Below are 19735 nucleotides of genomic sequence, written 5' to 3' on the forward strand. Positions count from 1 at the left end.
TGGTGCCCTCACACCGATGGAGCATTCATTACTTGGAGGATCTTCGAAGTATGCAGACGTATGTTCGTACATAGACAAACAAGCACATGATGAAACCCTGTACCGTGCATTTCTAACACACACACACACACATACACACACAAAATCTCATATGAAAAAAAAAATCTGAACGATCCTTGCACCAGACACTTCAAGGTCACAACGCCTTGACTTCACTGCACAACAAAAAAAAGCAAATAACACGTCATATTGGTGGGGGGAGGATTAGAACCGGAAAAAAAATTTCTGAACGATCCATACACCACACCCTTCAAGGTCACATCACCTTGACTTCACCAAACAACAACCAATAAAAAAGCAATTAATACGTCATAGTGGTGGGGGGAGGCTTAGACCGGCTCAAATCTCCTACTTACGTAGTTGACAAAATGGCGGAAAGACGAAACATCACAGTCCTTAGACTTCCACCCTACCACTGCGTGGTAGGGTGGAATGAAAATCTATGTGGCTAGAAAAAATACGTCATATAAAATACAAGTTGTACGTGAATTGTTATATGAGTCTTTACAACATATTACAGAACAAAATTGGCGAGATGCAGTAAGACATGCAATAGAAGAAGAACAAAAAATGTGGGATCTTGACAATATAATTGATGCGACTGTAGAGACACAACCGCTAATTATTAACCTGCAAGACGACTCGGATTCCGAAGATGATCCTGTTTATTTGAATTTGAATAGTTTTGTAAGTAATCGTAGTTTATATCATTTAAAAATAGGTATTAATTAAATAAATGTATCTTTTACAAATTGCAAGTAACTTATTATTTTTGAATAAAATAAAAAAATTTTTTCAAAATAAAAATACAGTTTGCAGTACCTACAGTTTAAGAATATTAATATATTTATTTATTTAAAGTAACTAATGTTTTAATCATATACTCTACGACACTGGTCACTCATTTCCACTCAAAATACCTACATAATCGGATTAAAAGTTTTATAGCTGTATTGTATTTCTTCAGATACAAGGTGGGTTAGTCGAAAACATCTTAAACTGCCAGTTTTAGTTTGGTTTTTGTTATTATATCATATTAGCTGTCCTCTCTGTATTTTAGTTCTCTAATGAGGGTCAAACTTGCAGTGAGCTATCAACAAATTATGAACGGACTATAGGTTTGTTTTATGTTACATATGTGCAACAAGAAATTATTTTTGAATATTCCAACTGGGGCTCTCCTCTGGAGATAAATGACCGCGGTTACATATGAAAATGACTTTTTCATTACTGTTTCTCTGTACCGATATACATATTTTCGCATTTCGTATGTAGGTTCGATTTATGTTGTAGATATGAAATAAGAAAGTATTTTCTGATATTCCAACTGGGGCACCCCCCATGTGGGCCAAGGGGCGCGTTTACATATGAAAATTACTTTTTCATCACTGTTTTCCGTACCGCAACATTTTCGGAGTATGAAATTTTGTATGTATGTTCGCTTTGTGTTGAAGATATTCAGCAATGGAGGATTTTTAAATATTCCAACTGAGGCACTCCCCATGGGGATAATAGGAACGCGTTTACATATAAAAATTACATTTTCATCATTGTACCCCACCGATATATTTCTATGTAGGTTGGTTTCATGTGGCAGATGTGCAATAAGAAAGGAGAAACACGGCGCGTTCAGAAAGTTGAAACTTTTCTTCACTGTTTCTCCATACAGGTATACTTTCGGAGGCTGACATTTTGCATGTACATTTGTTTTATCATATAGATGTGCAATAAGAAAGGATTTTCAAATATTCTAAATGAGGCATCCGCTGGAGATAAAAGAAACGAGTTTACATATGAAAAATACTTCTCATGACAGTTTCTCCGTACCGCTATATTTTCGTAAATAGGTTCGTTTTTTATTGTAGATGTGCAATAATGAAAGATTTTTAAATATTTCAACCGGGAAGCTAGCCGCCGAGGAAAAAGTCGCGCCCAAAAACAAAATTATCTTTCATCATTGTTTCTCCATGCCCTTAAATCCGGTGGGAGAATTTGTATATAGTATCAGCATTGCTATATTATATTAATCAGTACCAGAAACGAATTGTTGCAATGACTGTCATAGAAAAATGTATAAAAAAAGGAATCCGCTCATGAGGCTTAATAAATGGACAAGTCATTTACTCAGCAGCAGCGAGAACAGGCAGTGTCTGTCTTATAATAATAATAATAATATGATTTTATATCCTTGAGACAGTACAGGCTGTATGGAAAAAGTCAAAGAAAGGGTTTCTTACAAAGGGATATACCATCAACAAAAAAATAGCAAACAATTTAGAAGATCAGATATCTTCATAAAATATCTGCTAGGCTCACCGTAACAGTGGCATTGAAATCGTCGCATAGAAAAAAATCAACACCTGGTTTGAATACTTCAACTAAAACATCATAAATTCTTTCGAGGAAAACATTGAGGTTACCCGAAGGTGATCTATAACAACTTAGGAAAACTGTGTGGCCAATATAGCAGAGGTGCACACGATGCAAAATGGTGATTCATGGCCTTTTTGAAATCGTCGGCTAAAATTTTTACTCTAAAAGAAGAGTATATTGATGGATATTTGGAGCAGATTACTTCACAAGTTATCTCTGGGAAGGTATCCTTCAGTAGATTTGAAAGAGATATTTCTGTTGTATCAGTATGCGGTCCCGTAACATGTAGGTCAACAAATTTTGAGACAAATTTTTCAAATTCATCGTTTTTATTGTTGTCCATGATGATTTGTGGTTTTCTATTTCTGTTACTCCTGGGCGAAACCGGAGTCCAATTATTATTTTGTACTGTTGACACCATTCCATTTTTATCATCTGTCGGTGTATCGTCAGTTAAATGAATTAAATGATCCATGTAGAATACCAGCTGCGACCTCTGAAGTTTTTATCACATGGGAATTCCCTTGATTTGTAGTTATTGTTTTTGTTTTTATTTGCTCTCCATTTGGTAATTTCTTGTTTCACCTTTTTTTCATTTCTCAGAAAAGGACACCGTTTTTCATATATGCTCGAGATTTGCAAGGCTTTGGTTTAGCTTCGAAGTTGAATTATTTTGGCCTGGAGATCTATATACCTTCACTATTCGCATCGTTTGTTCTTTGAAAGCCAGATGGCGCGAGTTGATAGATGTTTAGAATTTGCAATAATTACATTTGTTCTTGTCGAGCAACTATAGCCAATTGTTGATTAGCTATTAGCTGCTCATTTTTGTCAATATTCATTTTCAAATACCTTTTTCTATGGTTTTGGAGCTTTCAGTTGATAGATCACTGGCATTATCGAGGAATTGGTCCGGTTCATTCATTAAATCGGTATGAAGTTCCTCACAACACAAGATATTATTATCATCAAGGTATTTAACACTTTTCATCAGCTTAAGACAACCACAGTGTGACAGAATACAACATTCAACAGATTTTGAACCACTTTGCGTCACTCTTTGACATCTTTTACAGGGTACAGGTTATCTTTGGCCTCCGCCATCTTGACCTTCAAATACCCATAAAATATTCTATAGATAATTTCATACACAGGGTAACTTCCTTTTTTCCATTTCCATTTCATTCAGATTCGTCATGTCAAAAATACAGCGATTCATAAGTACTGCTGTATAAATATCAAATCTTTTTATTTATACATTCGAAAATAAAACGAATGTTCTGTATTGACATCTACGAGAGGAAGCAAAATAAAATACTTTTCTATTTATGAAACTTTATTTCGTGTTGTTGTTCGAATTCGGAGTTTTCGTTTTCTTTATAGTTTCCCATCGACCTCACTGACAACTCCGCAATCGAAAATCCGATAGTCGTTGAATGGAATAACGACTCTGCTTCATACTTGTATGAATTATTTATGATTTTGTTGCGGAAGTGTTCCGATAGTAATTCAACGATTCTCGTTTCCTTCAGTGACTCGTAAAGGAAGAGTTCATTGAGCTTGTATTATTACTTCGCGATGAATCAGAGAAATTCAAGAGAAGGAATAATATTTTTCTACGAAGTTGTTGGATAGACTGTTTCTATTTCACTTCGTTAGGAAGTTTTCATCTGATTGTGAAGGGGAAATAAACTACCCAATACTCTATCGAAAATAACTGGTTCAATTGATATTTCTTCAAAGGATAGATTTTAATTGTGGTGTCGAATCTGATTTAACGAACCTCGAGCTTTGTGATGAAATTTTTAAATAGTAGGTTACGTCTGGTTAGGAACGACAATGCACAAATTTTCTATAAATATAGAAAGTTATTTGATTTTCTGATTGATTCGGCCGTTAATTGATGAAGATCCATAGTAATTTCAAAAACTACACCTCACGATTTGATTTCCACAACCTCCATTTGAGAAATATAATCACAACATGTTTCGCTAGCACAGTAGCTTTCTCAAGTGTATGAATACTTCAAATTGTTCTACATTAATATTCATATGCTACAGGTAACCATAATTTACACTACCTCGAAAAATTACCTGAACCTCTACCTAAGGTACCTGTTGAATTATGATTACCTAAAGCATATTATTACGTCACATTTACACTTTCTTGGATTTTAAAAAAACAAATTCAATTATGGTGATCTATTCAAATCTAGCTGGTCATTCATTAGAATATTTGAATCATTGAGTTCATTAATTTCCATTGCTTCCAAATGATTTAGTTTCAAACCTTAATTTTCTATCTGCAAAATTTCGAACTCACCATTGTAGATATGATTTTCTGTTAGAAGATGATTTGAATATGTTGAATTTGTTTTTCATATTTACATAGCTCGTATGATGTTCCTGCATTCTATTCCAAAATGTTCTGCCAGTTTAACCAATATATACTTCAGAGCACGTTCCACACTTTAATTTATATACTCCTGATTTCTCGAATTCGGATGTCTCGTCTTCATTATTTTTAACTAACTTTCCCAACGTATTACTTGGTCTATATGCAATTTTAATATCTCGTTTCCTCAAAAATTAAACCACTTTTTCCATTGGTTGTCCAAAATACGTTAAAGCTCTATAATTTTTAATATCTCCCTTATCAATAGGAGAAACGTCTCGAATCGCTTTTGCGTAAACTTTTTTGGAAAGTATTTTGTTAATTAATTCGGCTTCAAACCCATTGTTTACCGCAATTTGCTTGATGATATTGAGTTCTTTTTTTAAATTATATATTGAGAGAGGAACATCGACTAATCTGTGAATCATGCTATCATAAGCTGTTACTTTGTGTTGATGAGGATGGGTAAAATCGTAATGTATAGTAATATTCGTATAGAATGGTTTGTGATAAATTGAAAAATCGTGTTTGTTGTTCCTTCTACTAATTGCCCAAGAAATTATTTGAGTTGTCTGCTTCTATTTCAATAGTGAATTTATTGTTCTCATGAATATTGTTAATATCCATTTGAAAAGTATCTAATTGCCTCTTAGTACTTATAAAACATACCAAAATGTCATCCACATATCTATGCCAATACAAGAAATTCTTAATCAAAGAATGTTTAAAGATCGACATGAACATTTCTGCAAGTAAGGAGCTCAATGGATTCACCATAATTGAGGTTTAATTATGGGAAATCCATCAAGCCCCTTACTTGCAGAAATTTTCATGAATAATATAGAGATTCCAATTTCGATACCACCATCCTCTATTCAGATCAATTTCTGGCCGTTCCTCACTGAATTCGGTATTGAATTGAAATTTCATTTCATCTCATGAATTCATCTAGATTTCTGGGATCTGTGGGTATCAAACCATCGTCAACATATGAGAATTTTCCCGCTATGTCTTTTCCTGCTGAATGTATACAAATCAGCTTCGCTGAGTATGAATCCTGAATTCTACAAAAATTTACTTGAAAGCCTGATTCAACATCTCGGAGCTTGCTTCAAACCATATACGCTTCTTATACCTGTTTGTATCGTCATTATATTCGTCCGACTGTTTCATATAAATCATTTTTTCGAAATTACCATAGAAAAACGCCGTAAATACATTAATTTGGGGCTCACATTTTTGGACGGTGATTCGGGTTGTATAAAATCGTGGTGAATTACACCAGCCGCTGACCACCAAGAAGTAACTATAATGTAGATGAGCAAGGCCGGTTCTGGAACACTTTGAAGTCACGCGACGTTGGTATGTGTGTGTGACAGTGAGAGGGGGGGGGGAACGTATGGAGTAATTGATGCAGAAAAGAAAGTCTCTTTGTGACATGTTGGAACACACGTGGAGACGTTAGACCCTCCTAGTGGTTGCCGTCTCATTTTCATCGAGTCGTATTCCTAACCCTTCATGCATTATTCTGAAACTGGCAACGCTTCATCGCCCCATAAACAACGATTCATTTTACAACCGACAACACGGATCCTGTCACTCTTGCGCTGGCAACGTATCACTTCATACCATCTCCATCTCTCTCTTCATCGATAACGTCACACGTGTCTCTCACCCTTACTCACACGTCTTATGAAACAACAATTCTTCGCCAAATTTGAGGGTATTTCCCTATCTTCCTCATGAAAATGACGTCACAATTTTCCTAAAGTTCTACGGAGATCAAGAAATGCGGTTTGTTATCGAAAATGACGCGCCATAAGTATCAACAGTTCGCAATTACTTCCAAGATCTCACGTTGGACAACGTCTACCACGCCGACAACCTGAGTTCAATTCTCATACCGGTAAATTTGTTCAATTCAATTTCCCTCAGCTGTCTATGACCGCGTGACTGATATGCGACAAGGGAGCTCAGGGGTCAAGACCCGAAGGACGAGGCGGGGTCCCAAGGGGGACCCCGCCCGATGTTCCGATGATCAGATCTGTCGAAGTTTGTGCTGATACTCGCCGCGGAGTCAATTTTTCACTGCTGTTACCTCTTGTGAGTGGCGTTGTTTCACCTCGAGGTGGGTATACGTCTCTCCGGCATCTAGATGGTGTAGGATGCTTCCATCTACGAGCTGCACATCTTCCCCGTAGTCCCCGCATCGTCCTCTTTTGGAATGTATCATTGCACATTTGTCTATTCCGAACTTCATACCGATACCATGCATGTACGCTTCCACCACCCTCAAGGACTGATGGAGATCCTTTTCTCCAGAGGCATACATTTCAAGATCATCCATACAAAACAGATGGGTGACCTTGTGCCTCCGGTTTCCAGGGGTGCCACAGTTTTACCCTCGATTATTTCTGAGCGCAACGGATAATGGCAATAGTGAGATGCAGAAGAGAAGGGGACTGAGGGAATCACCCTGAAATACACCCCTTCTGGAAGGGACCCACCCTGTTTGGACTCTTGCTTGACCAGATGTTATGGTGAAGCGAGTTCGCCAAAGTGGTATCAGTTGTTCAATGCATCTCACTATGTTGTCGGGTATCACAAGGCATCTGAGCAAATGCAAGATGAGCTCATGCAAAATTGTATCAAATGCATTACGGTAATCGATCCAGGCCATAATAATAATAATGATAATAACGTTTTTATTATTTCCTCTTTTAATACATAAAAAAATCCTTCATAATATATTTAAGAAAATAAAGGGCGAAGTTCAACTCGGCAACGGAGAGAACTACTCTGTTGTTCTTACACTTAACCCTGTATCGAGTCCTGCGTTACATATCTATCGATGAGCAGTTTTTCCTCACATCCAGCGACTCCTCTCTTCGATCCTCTCTGCTCATTTTTTTTTTCACCGTAGTGTGCACTGGTCAGGCCCTATACTCCGAAGCCCCGACACATTCGGGAGGGCGCGACAGCATTATCAACCAATAACCACTCCCCACACCGTGGGGTAAGTGATCATTGGGTCCGAGAATAATGTGCCCTGTGCAAGCGCAGTGAGCCAAGAATGACAGCCTTCTGCACCTGTGCGGCTAAGATTTCTGCCTTAGTGCGGCAAGCCGGTATGATTTTAAGATTCGAGAGTAGAGAGGACATCATTCCACCAAGGAATCCAATAATCAGAACAACCATCTTGGCAGAGTGATCTGGATAGAGTCTGCGGAGTTCGAAGAGAAAATCTCGATATTTTTTTCGTTTTTCCTCCTCCTTTCTGACGATACTCGTTTAGCCAGGAGCTGAAAACTGCACGACAAATATCGTCTTGCTCTGGTGGTCGAGAAGGACCACATCAGGCTTATTGGCTTGAATGAGCCTGAGGGTGGGGAATGAATAGTTCCAATAAATTCGGCACTTCTCGTTATTATTATTACTATTATTATTAAGAGGGTGTGACTAAGATAGTGAGGAACTAATATACAAAATTTTGTAGGAAATGTCACGTTTTTTAGATTCTCCAGTGATATTTGATAGATACATCGTTGCTTGTATTTGTTCGAATTTTTCAGAGCATATTCCTCACTGAAAAATGAAGGTTTAGTGGAAAATACGAGACTTACAGAGTACTTTTCAATTTCACAGATATCTTTTTTAAAATAACTTGCACTAAACACACAATATTTTAATATAATGATTTTCTCCTATATTATCTCTACTTTCTGCTTTTGGATTTTTTCTTCAACAGAAAAAATCCGTACCTGAAAATTAATCAAAAAACATTGTTAACTATATTAATCTAGTTATCTCGTTAACATGTTAATCCAGAAACGCAATTCCATAACTCTGTTTCCATCCGCAGATCGGCGTATGGAAATCGTGGCAGAAAGAGGGTTTGGATATAAAGGACATCGTGTGGCCGGGAAATAGCCACACACCACCCCAGGGAGTGCCCGAGAAGTTCCACTTGAAAATAACGTATTTGGAAGAGCCTCCGTACATCAACTTGGCCCCTCCGGACCCCATCACCGGAAAATGTTCCATGGACAGGGGCGTGCTCTGCAGGGTGGCCAGCGATGCCGATATTACTGAGTGAGTGAGCAGATGAGATGATTTTCATCACAAGAATAATATGAATTTCTTATGAAAAGTATTACAAAATAGAGGTCGAGTGAATTTTTCATTTACCGTAAATGAAATCTGTTTCCTGATACAGATCATTTGTAGTGAATAACACATTTCAGTCACATATAAATACAGGGCGTTTCTTTTATCATGTGGTTACATTCTTATATTCTGAACCGTAACAGATACGATCAAATAGGAATAAATATAGTTTAGAAAAACTAAAAAATACACTTTTAAAGAACATCGAACTGAATAGTTAATTTCACAATAACGAACGAAAAACGCTAGTATTATTGTTGAAAAAGCGATGGGCGCTTGATATACAAAAATATGGAACAAAGCGCCCAGGCTTTTTCCACAATAATACTAGTATTTTTCGTTGTAATTGTTTTAAGCTCATTTGAAAAACATTATTTACAAAAGAGTGTTTTTTAGTTTTTTTAAACTATATTTGTTTTTCTCATTTTAGTCCGATTCATTGTCAAAAATAATTTTATTTTAAGTTCTAGTCACTAGTATCATAAATATTTAACAGACGGCGCATGAATGTAAAATTCTCTCAAACAACATAATGAAGTTTGAGGTATTGAATTCTATAGTAATAGTGAGATGCAGTAAGGCTTCAACAGAGGGCGGACAGTTGTAAAAATTGTTTCGAAGTGAAGAGAAAATTTCAAGTAATAATTTCAAAAAACAATTCAGTCTTGATGTTTTGATTTGAAGTTTCATTCAAAATATCAATGGACTAAAAATAGTTTTTCAGTGAATAATTTTATTTTTCGAATCAATATTTTGATTTGATGTGTATGTCAAGCACCTTGATTCTAATTTCTCGATTTTTTGAAATATTCAAGTAACTTAATTTTTTAGGTGTACAATTTACGATAAAGTTTTCATTGTTGAAATCCACATTGGTTTGCTTTCAAATAATCGAATTAGATATCAAAATGTATATTCCATTTCGTTCAAAACATTTTTCTGCAAATATTTCATCTGTAATACAAAATTTCGCTAACACTTATAATTCTTAAAATATGTTTTTTATTTTGATTTTCTTTTGAACAACCTATCAAGGAGGTTACGTATAGCGCCATCTGCCTGCGAATAGTTCAAGCAATAATTGAACATACAGCACCATCTGCGAGTTATACGGAGTTTTCGTTTTTTCGAATGGAATTGTTATTTAGGAGAATATCAAAACATAGAAAAAAATGTTATTGTATTCGTAGTGTACTATGACGATGTAATAATGAATATTAGATGAAACGTTTCGTGTCAAACATGGCCACCATCATTTTTTTTAAATTTGGATCTGTCTTTTGTATTACAGATATTGGTAACGCAATAAATTCACAATCCAAGGGTATATCACATTTAATATTTTTATAGTTTTCATTTGACATAACCACCATCATCAGTGGCAACAATCAAACAGAAGAACAATTTATTTTATCATGAACTTTTGGAAAAAGTGATACCAATACGGAAAATCAAAGCTATATGGAAATCTACAATAAATGCCCGAATTGACAATCTCTTTTTTGAAAGCACATGAGTTGTCGGTCCAGACAATGTCTGTGACAATTTTCCAGCATAACTGGTGTATCTCTTATTTTTTGTTTGAGATGGTCGATATCTGTACTTAGTGTTGAAAAAACTTTATCCTTTATGTATCCCCAGACAAAAAACTAAAGGAGTAATACTCCAACTTTCCTCTACGTCTCAACTGTTTCGTAAATCGTACTCTTTTTCCGTAATCCCTTTCATTGAGGTGATGAACTTTGAGTTACCTGTAGCATTCATATTTGTTGTTTTTGAAAATAGTTCAGGTGCCTATTTCGTGAGCAGTTTCTCGTAAAGAACAATCTTGATTAGCATAATTTTTGTAACTGGTCAATCCTAAATAAAAAAAAGATGTTTTCACTATGTAAATTTTTATGTGATGATATTTGCTTACCCATAACATTTATTTGATTCCTCACACTTCCAGAAACCACACATTTCTTCATTTTTTTTCTGTCAAATGCACCATATTACTAATCATCCAAACATTTGGATGTTCGGAATACGACTATTCGGGTATAGCTCAACATACATATTCCCTGCCAAAAAAAAGTCTATTTGATTTTGCATAACTAAAGAGCATATCAGTCTTTTCATCATTTGAAAACATCTTGATATGTTCATAAACGTCTGACAGTTCTCAACAATGCATTCATTTTCCTGCCATAGAAACCAAACAAAGCCTACGCGTTTGAGATGGTAAATAAATTGAGATGTTATTTGATCATATCGAAATTTTGACCGAAAACTGATATTTCCGTTACCTCCAGCATTGATTATTATTGGTTAGGGAGAAATAAGCCTTGGAAGAAGGATTACGGCAATACAAAAATTTCAAAAACGAAAAAGGACGAATTTTCATTGTGTTAGGGTACCTACCTGTCGAATTTATTGGGTTGTCTGAATTATTTTTTGGAAAAATGAAAATAATTCACAAAAGAAGTAACGATAGGACCGTAATTTAAAATTGTTGTCACTGATGATGGCAGTTATTTCAAATGAAACGCTATAAAAATATCGAATGTGATGACCCCTTGGATTGTGAATTCATTGCTTTATCAATATTTGTAATGAAAAAGACAGATTTAAAAAAGGGAATGATTGCCATGTTGACACGAAACGTTTTATCGAATATTTATCATTACATCGTCATAGTACACTTCAAATACACTGACATTTTTTCTTTCCAATTTTCATATTCTCCGAAATAACAATTCCATTAAAAAAAAAGACGAAAAACAGCATTTTTGGATTTCCCCGTATCACTCGAAAATAGCAAGAGTTCCCGTAAATTTTCTTCGGCCATTGGATTGTTCTCAATGACAGTCCCCTTTTTTCCCATTTGATCGTCTTCGTATCTGTTACGGTTTAATAGAATATAGCAAAGTTTCCACATGATAAAAAAAAAGGCCTGTATATTATATTCAACAAGTAATGCCAAATTACTTTTCCAAAATATGGTTTACTGATTCTAGTTGTCAAGAATTTCAGTGTGAAAAGGCATTGTAGTAATGGTAATTGTTTGAACAATAATAATAAATAATCAATTGTATAGGAATTGTCCTGTCATGAAACTCAAGAAACTGAGTCGAAAGTAAATTGAAAAAACATAAACGAATATGAGATTAATGAAATGAATTTTTGGGAACCAAAAAAAGTACGAAAACAAATTCATATCAACTGGGTTAGATTTACCTTAAAAATAGACTATAATATTATCTTTTAGATAAAAACGAATATACGTCATAAAAATAAAAATCTTTCAATCAGGTACTATTTCAAGCGGGATTTTAATGAAAGTGCAAATACCCAATTTCAGATCTAATTCGTTAATAATTGAACACTTTGAGTCCCATTACACTTGGTGACTTTCAACACGTGCTATATGAAACATCAATATTTTTTTTGCCTGGTACTGGGATGATGAATTTTAGATTCCAATAAATTTGAATCTGTTTCCAAAAATGTACGGAAAAGTTTCAAATATAAATTTGAGCAACATTATTGGGATCCTCTTATTTCTGAAAACTCATCAGCAGGATTCTCTTTTTTCCAGACCTGTCATACTTTTTTCAACTTTTTTCTGAGCAGTGAATATATCGTTTGCCAAAAGGTATAAACTCCAGAAACAGATTTCATAATGAAATATGTTGTGCCTAATAAAGTTGCTGTGGCATATCAGTATAGGGGGTATATCTGGGATTCCTCAGCTGAAAGGAGAGATTTAATGCTCAACTGGAAAATCAGATATTCATATTGAGTTTTCCAGGTTAGACATTCATCAACAAGTATACTAAGGAGTTCAACACATTTCTCGCTCGTAGTTAGATTACGAGAAAATGGGTTCTTTACAATCTCTCTGTTTATTACAAAATTTTATCAGTCATGAAAAGAAAAGCAGAAAACCACTATTCCGTTTTGGTAACAGTTATACTATGGTGACTTAATCCATGGAAACTACAGTATAAGTGATATATCCATTGTCTGGTTATTGTTAACAATTTATAAACATTGAACAAAATCTGCAATTAATGCATTACCAAAGTTATGAATATAGTAAAGAATCGATCAATGGGTCAGAGTTCACTGAACAATGATTAATTATTTTTATTTAAAAATGAGAAAGATGTTTTCAGCGAGCAGACTAATAATGAGTCATGAGCGTAATGGTAGACGGTGCAGGATATTTGAAGTGAAACAGGATCTAACACCAGACCAGTTTTTAGCCACAGTTCGTCGCGTATTTCTGATATTTGCCGGTCTTGGCGGAATCAAATGTGTGAGTCACTCGAACATCTGCCGTGAAAGTATCTAAAAAAAAGATACAAATGTCCAACTTTTCTTCGATGTTCCAGACAATCTAGACTATCAAAATTGCAAGTGATATTCGAGTCTCCAATCAGGCGAATGGATTTTTTCTGAATGGAATTCAGCAGCTTCGGGGTATGCTTGAGAGCGGAACTCCATAAGTGAGAATAATACTGTCAAATATGGAAAATAATCATGAAATAATTCGAATTCATTCAAGCGGATACATGATTTGAAAGATGTTGCAACTTTAATTTCAATATTCTGAAACAAAAACACTCAGTATTCAGAATTCCATCTTTTGATATTCCAAGTTCATAGACATCAAAATTGATAGGATCACAAGACATAGAAATATAAAACAATATCCAAATACGCAAACTTTGCACAGATTGCAGATCAAAGTTGCAATGTCAGCGTACAAATCTTTTTAAATATTGAGGGACGTCAAGATCATAAAGAGACGGTATTGAGAAATTCATTCAGTATCTATCGATCTTCACGAAAGGTTCCAGCATTGCAACACATCTCCTTTTCTTCGATCCTGCTGGGCAGTATAATGGGCAGTATAATGTTAGTTTTTGGTGATGATAATAATATAATAATATGTTCATTTCCTTGTACACTGATATAAATTAAATGATGTGCTATCGAAAATAAACCAAATAATCACAGAAACCATATAAATCTATAGCTTGTTCGTGATGATTCATTGTATTTTTGATTAACATTCTGTTGTAATTTTATTCCTGAATAATTTTCCCTTTTCGTTTCGAAAAATATTTATTCAAGTTTTCAGATGAGTTATTTCCTTATTTGAATGAATGATGAATGGATGAAACAGCGAATAAAATCCTCTTGTTAATAAGCCAAGCGAGTACTGAGTTGCTACAATACTTCAAAGAAGGTCTGATCTGAGCTTTATGAAGCACCAAAACTTGCTGAGGTATGTACAGTTTTCTGGTTTAGGACAGTGTTTTAAGTGACATGCTTGTACCAAGACATATTAATGTCCATTTTAGCTGCCACTAAACTTATCGAAGCAGAAAGCGGAATTGTCTGTTCTGAAATTATTATATCCGGTTCGGAGAAAACTGATTTCTGGGTTTTCGTGGTATTGAATTGAACCTGGTTACCTCCACCCCAATGCAAAATCACCAGTGGATTCTCAATAAGATATGCAACCTTCTGCTGCCGGTGAAAATGTGCATCTACAGCCGATGTCCTGGAATCCAAATGGAATGACAAGATAAGAAGTGTGATGTCGTCAGCAAAGTAATATATTGGATCCTAGGTTTTTACCAATAAGTCGGGAGATATCCATCTACGGTCACTCGCAGAGAACGTTCTTCTAGTAAGCCGAAGAGCCATACACAAAAATGATCCGACAAGCTATAGCATCGAAGTTTGGCCAGCAATCCCTCATGCGCAACAGCTCTTGATTCTCCATGTTTCTCGATGACGTTATTCCAAATATGGGTGACATACAATAGAAGGTCGCCTGTTGATCTTCGTTTTCGTTGTGGAAGTGGCCGCGGTGGTAGTGCGCCCGACTCACGATCGGAAGGCCGTGGGTTCGATTCCCGCCTCGACCGGATATTTTTCTCGAAAGGATTTATCTGGTTGAAGCTGGGATGATTCTGCAACCGTGTTCGGAATCACACGTTGAAAGGTAAGACCTCGTTAGTCCTCAGCTCGCACAAGTTTCTCAACTCCTGAAAGTTGTCGTTCGTTTCTTGATTGCCTATCGTAAGGTACTACCGACGTTCTCACTAGAAGTACTTGATGTGAATATAGAGTGATACAAATCAAATGTAGCCTTTTGGAAATGCTACAACTTCATCACACAGCGCTATTGCCAAAATCACAGATCCCAAGTCTATTTTACCTTAACTACCCTGTAGGACTCATCCTTCTCTTCTGAGAGAACTATAAGTTGCTTTAGCACGACCTATCCTCTTAAATGAAACCGCTCTCGAAACTTTCAACTGATTTGAATAATATAATTGTTCAGGATGATTACTTTATTCGGATCATGCTTGTACAGTTTTCAAGTGAATTTCTAGCACGTCTGAGAAAGATAACTTTTCACATCTGAAGATAATCGCATTCCCCCGATTCACGATACGTAAACTTTTCGGGTCGAAGGCAATTTTGATTCGATTTTTGTCAATAACTTATAATTTGGAACGAAAGTTGCTGGCCACTTTCTGTTCCTCAAACCTGTCAGAATCAGTTGTAACGCAGTTGAGTGAAGAAATATAACACTTTTTTCTTTTTTTCGCTGGGGGTAACGATTCCTCTCGATGGACATTTTTTTCTGGCGATGAAAAAAATCCTTCTACACCTGTCAGTATTCGAAATGGAGACAAATTCAGTTGATACAATCAGTACTGTCCAATATGATAAATTAAGAGAAGAATTGAAAAATCATGATTGGAACCTCTTTTATTGAAAGAATTATGTAATATCTCTTTTGACAAATAAAATTGAAAACTATTCTAAAACATATAAAATGAAGCACAATGAAATTAAAAAAAAAATTGGATGACAAAAGGTTTTATTAGGAGTATAATTTACAAAATGAGCTTTTTGAACAGTACAAAATGAACAAAGTTGATGTCATCCTAAAAAACGAATATTTGAGAAACATAGTAGAATTGGAATAAACCGAAGAGATAAAAAAAAATCTAAATAAAAAAAGTTGAAAGTATCAATGTATTGAGTACATTTTTATGTAATTGATGACTTGTTTATTTAGTGAAAATTCAGGATCACTGAAATGAATGAATAGACTTTCGTCTAATTTCCTGTAAATATTTCATTTTCACAACCGATTTCATCTTTTATCCCATTATCAAGTATAAAAACTAACCACATTTGAAATCTAGGATTGTGTTTATATAGGTAGTTTGTAGGTAAGCTGTAGGTAAGAGAAGGTAAATAAATGAACAGGGGTGCTAACTATAAAGATTCAGCACCAGAGATTATAGAAATTACCGGGGTTGTCACACTTTTGGGCTTTTGATTGATTCTTTGATTTCCATGGCTTCCAACAAATTCATTTTCTTCCCTTCATTACAGGTGTGTAGGATTTTGAGATCATCTTCACCTATCTTGTGTTTTGATTCTTATAGATGTTCATACATTGTAGATTTTTTGTCCAAACAGACGTGTTCAATGAGCCTTACGTCAAAATGTCCACCAGTTTGGCCTATATAAAGGCCGTTTCGTGCATCATGTGGTAACATTGCTATTTTCTGAACCGTGAATGTCATGGGTAAAAATACAATGGTCGAAAAAAATTTACGGAGACTCTCCCACACAAGTAATAAGACACATAATATTCATGAACAAATATATTCCAAAAACAATACACACTGAAATATTCAACTAGAACCACTACCAATGATAAAAAAATCTAATTCGGAATATTTATTCACTGAATAAAATATTCCTGAATATTTTCATGTTACAAATATTAGAAATGTGTTTAAATTTGGATGTTCCTACTGTCAAAAAATGTATACTGAAATAACAATTCTGTGAATTCATCAGCATTGATTGTACAATAATAAATTTTTTAATTTGTGAAATTATAAAACAACGAAAAAATAAAAACAACAATAAAAATCAATTGGCGCTCCGAGGCGACTTCATTGATTCAAATGGCACATTTGCTTTTTTAGCTGCAGAAAAACCCGGAAAAACCTGCAGCCCCACATTATCTGAAGAACTTGATCTGCCAATGTCCTCTCTCTCTCACAAAACAAAATGTAGGGTGTCTTTAGAGGCTCCAATAGATTCAATACATCGCCAGAACACTTCGTGACACGACTATCGTTAAAATAATGAGTATAACATTCGATTGAAAAAGAAAAAATGTATTACACAAATAAATGAGCGAGATATAGGTTTCTCACTTCAACAAATAAACCCACAAATGAAGTATTTTTAATGAGTGGTATGATGGGTTCTTCAATGAATTTCACTTACTTGAAGGTATCCAAACTTTGCTCACCAGAAGAGTTTTCCTGATTTTTGTCCAACAATGCATCACCCAGTCTTTCATTATTGATACCTGGAAGGCATTATCTCTATTTGAAAGTGGCAAAACAAAATTGGAATAAAAATCAAATAGATATTTTTCTCATAGGTTCCTCATGAACATTCACAACTTTTTATGACCTGGAGAGGAACTTGCATTCTTGAAAAGTATTCATTACGTTTTCAGTTTCTTGGCCAGGTACCACTCCTTTTCCTTTTGGGCATATTGATACTATGGTATATTTATACTATGATGAAAATTATGAAAACAAATGATACAAAAGAATGTGTCATTCACTTACTTTTCTCTACTGAAGATACACAACTGAAATTACTCTCGTTTAAACATGTACTTAGTCAAACCAACAAATCCTACACACCAACTCTTCTCGGGCCTAAAATGAGGTACTGTAGGTTAAGCACTTTCATTATCGATAATATTGCCTTTCTCTCACTTTTCTCAAAGACTGTAAATGTAACTCTACTGTTTGAAGATGCAAAAGCAAACTATTCACTGTAAGTACTGCAAATTGGACAGCCTCAAACTATAAATGGTACACTAAATATGAGAAAATGATACTTTGACACAGACTTTGATAATAACACCAATGCCAACCGCCATGTTGAACCAATGAACCTTTTTCTTGAAGTACGAAAAATCACTCACTACCTGCGCTAGTAGTTCGGTAGGGACAAACACTGCCTAATCCTAATGTAAACATATGGTAAAGTACAATCGAAAAAGAATGTTTTTAACAGAAGAAAATGTTCCTGAATCAAAACCAAAATTTACAACTGTAAAGGATAACAATGTTGTAATATTAAAACGACGGCTTTCATGCCGTAATTTAAAAGTAACTAGAATAAAACTAAATTAATAGACAGGTTAGTATACATACTGTAGTAAAAGAGTAGCGGTAGATTCAAATCGTACTAAAATAAATTTAAAATAATTATGAATTTCAGATTCATTTCCGAGTGAAATATGAATCAAATATAGATATTAATGAAATGAATTTGATTAAATATAATAAATGAATATAATTTTATAAACGATTGAGGTTATATCTCATTCTAATCAATGGTAATTAACTATAGAAAATTTACTATTCATTTCATGTTTAGAGCATACATGTGAATATTTATTTATTTTTTGCATTATTAAATCCACTCTCCTGGAAGCATGTATCCATTTCTTACATCTTACCTCATTAATATGAGGTTTTAAAAATGGTTTTCTTCCGGATATCGATTATCCGACGAACAATTCGCAAAACAGCAATGCTTTGTTGGCATTATAGTAGCACAAACACAAAAATAATATAAAAAAACTATTATGGAGATAATATAAAAGATTACAATCATTTTTGAACATCTAAGAAAGTTTTTTTTGAATTGATATAGGTACAGTGTCACCGATAAAGTCCGCATCAAAGGGGAAACTTTTTTATTTATCGTTTTATGTGAAATTTGATTTTGGCAGTAGATTTTGCTTAAGAAATGATGTCAAATGGCGTCTACAAAATAGGTCACGTGATTTCCTTAACCTGTCAAAATTGACATTTAAAAAAAGAAACCTCGAAAAATGACATTATTCTTCAAAATATCCAAAAATATCAACGGATAAAAACATTTTCTTTTGTAATTTTATACCCCCACACCAAGTTTCAAACCCGTAATAAGTATTTTATATTTTCACTATTTTTCCGCATTCCTGCTTTTTCTACTTATCAAAATTTAAGCACACCTGTACTAAATCATTTATTTTAACTAAACTCGTCACCGAATTTTTTTTTTGTAATATAATAATATTTTAAGAGCCTCTTTGATGTTAAAAACAAATTTTGAAAAATAAAAGTTGTCAAACTTGATGCAAAGTTCATCTAGTTTCAACGGGGCTTTCCAAACTATACAGTACTTGAGTTTTTTAATGAGCAAATGGCCTCACAATATGAATTAGAACAAAACGGAACATTAGGAAACAATATCTTAGAGTGTTTATTGTTTTTTTAACAAAAAATACAGTGGAATTTAATCTTAATTAAAAGGAACTGAAAATAAACATGTACCTATACCTAATAGCAAAAAAACACGAAAAAAAGACTCACGACATTAAATACACTACATTTCTGTATGTCTTCCATCGCGTTCTATGCAGATAATTGTCCTTCTTGATACATCTTTTATTGAGTTGCTGATACTCACAGGGTTTATGTTTAAAATAGAGTTTCTAATAACAGTTTATATGTGATTCACGTCACGAAAAGGTCTTTGTTTATAAACGATTCGTTTTAAGTAACCCCACAAGAAAAAATCTAGTGGGGTTAAATCTGGCGACCTAGGCGGTCATATTTGCTCCATA

The 19735-nt window shown here is 34.5% G+C and overlaps 1 protein-coding gene across 1 annotated transcript in view; it reads left to right on the top strand.

The window, feature by feature from the left end:
* The window catches only part of Nmdar2 (glutamate ionotropic receptor NMDA type subunit 2), a 521025-nt gene that overhangs the window by 376515 nt on the left and 124775 nt on the right, over positions 1-19735 (top strand). Inside the window, 1 exon segment of the mRNA XM_074176310.1 lies at positions 8690-8919. Coding sequence (XP_074032411.1) covers positions 8690-8919 — 230 coding nt within the window.

This window comes from Leptinotarsa decemlineata, unplaced genomic scaffold (genome assembly GCF_025532065.1).
Source record: "Leptinotarsa decemlineata unplaced genomic scaffold, Ldec_3_MD MMD2_tig00001719_RagTag_RagTag, whole genome shotgun sequence".
Classification (NCBI taxonomy): Eukaryota; Metazoa; Arthropoda; class Insecta; order Coleoptera; family Chrysomelidae; genus Leptinotarsa; species Leptinotarsa decemlineata.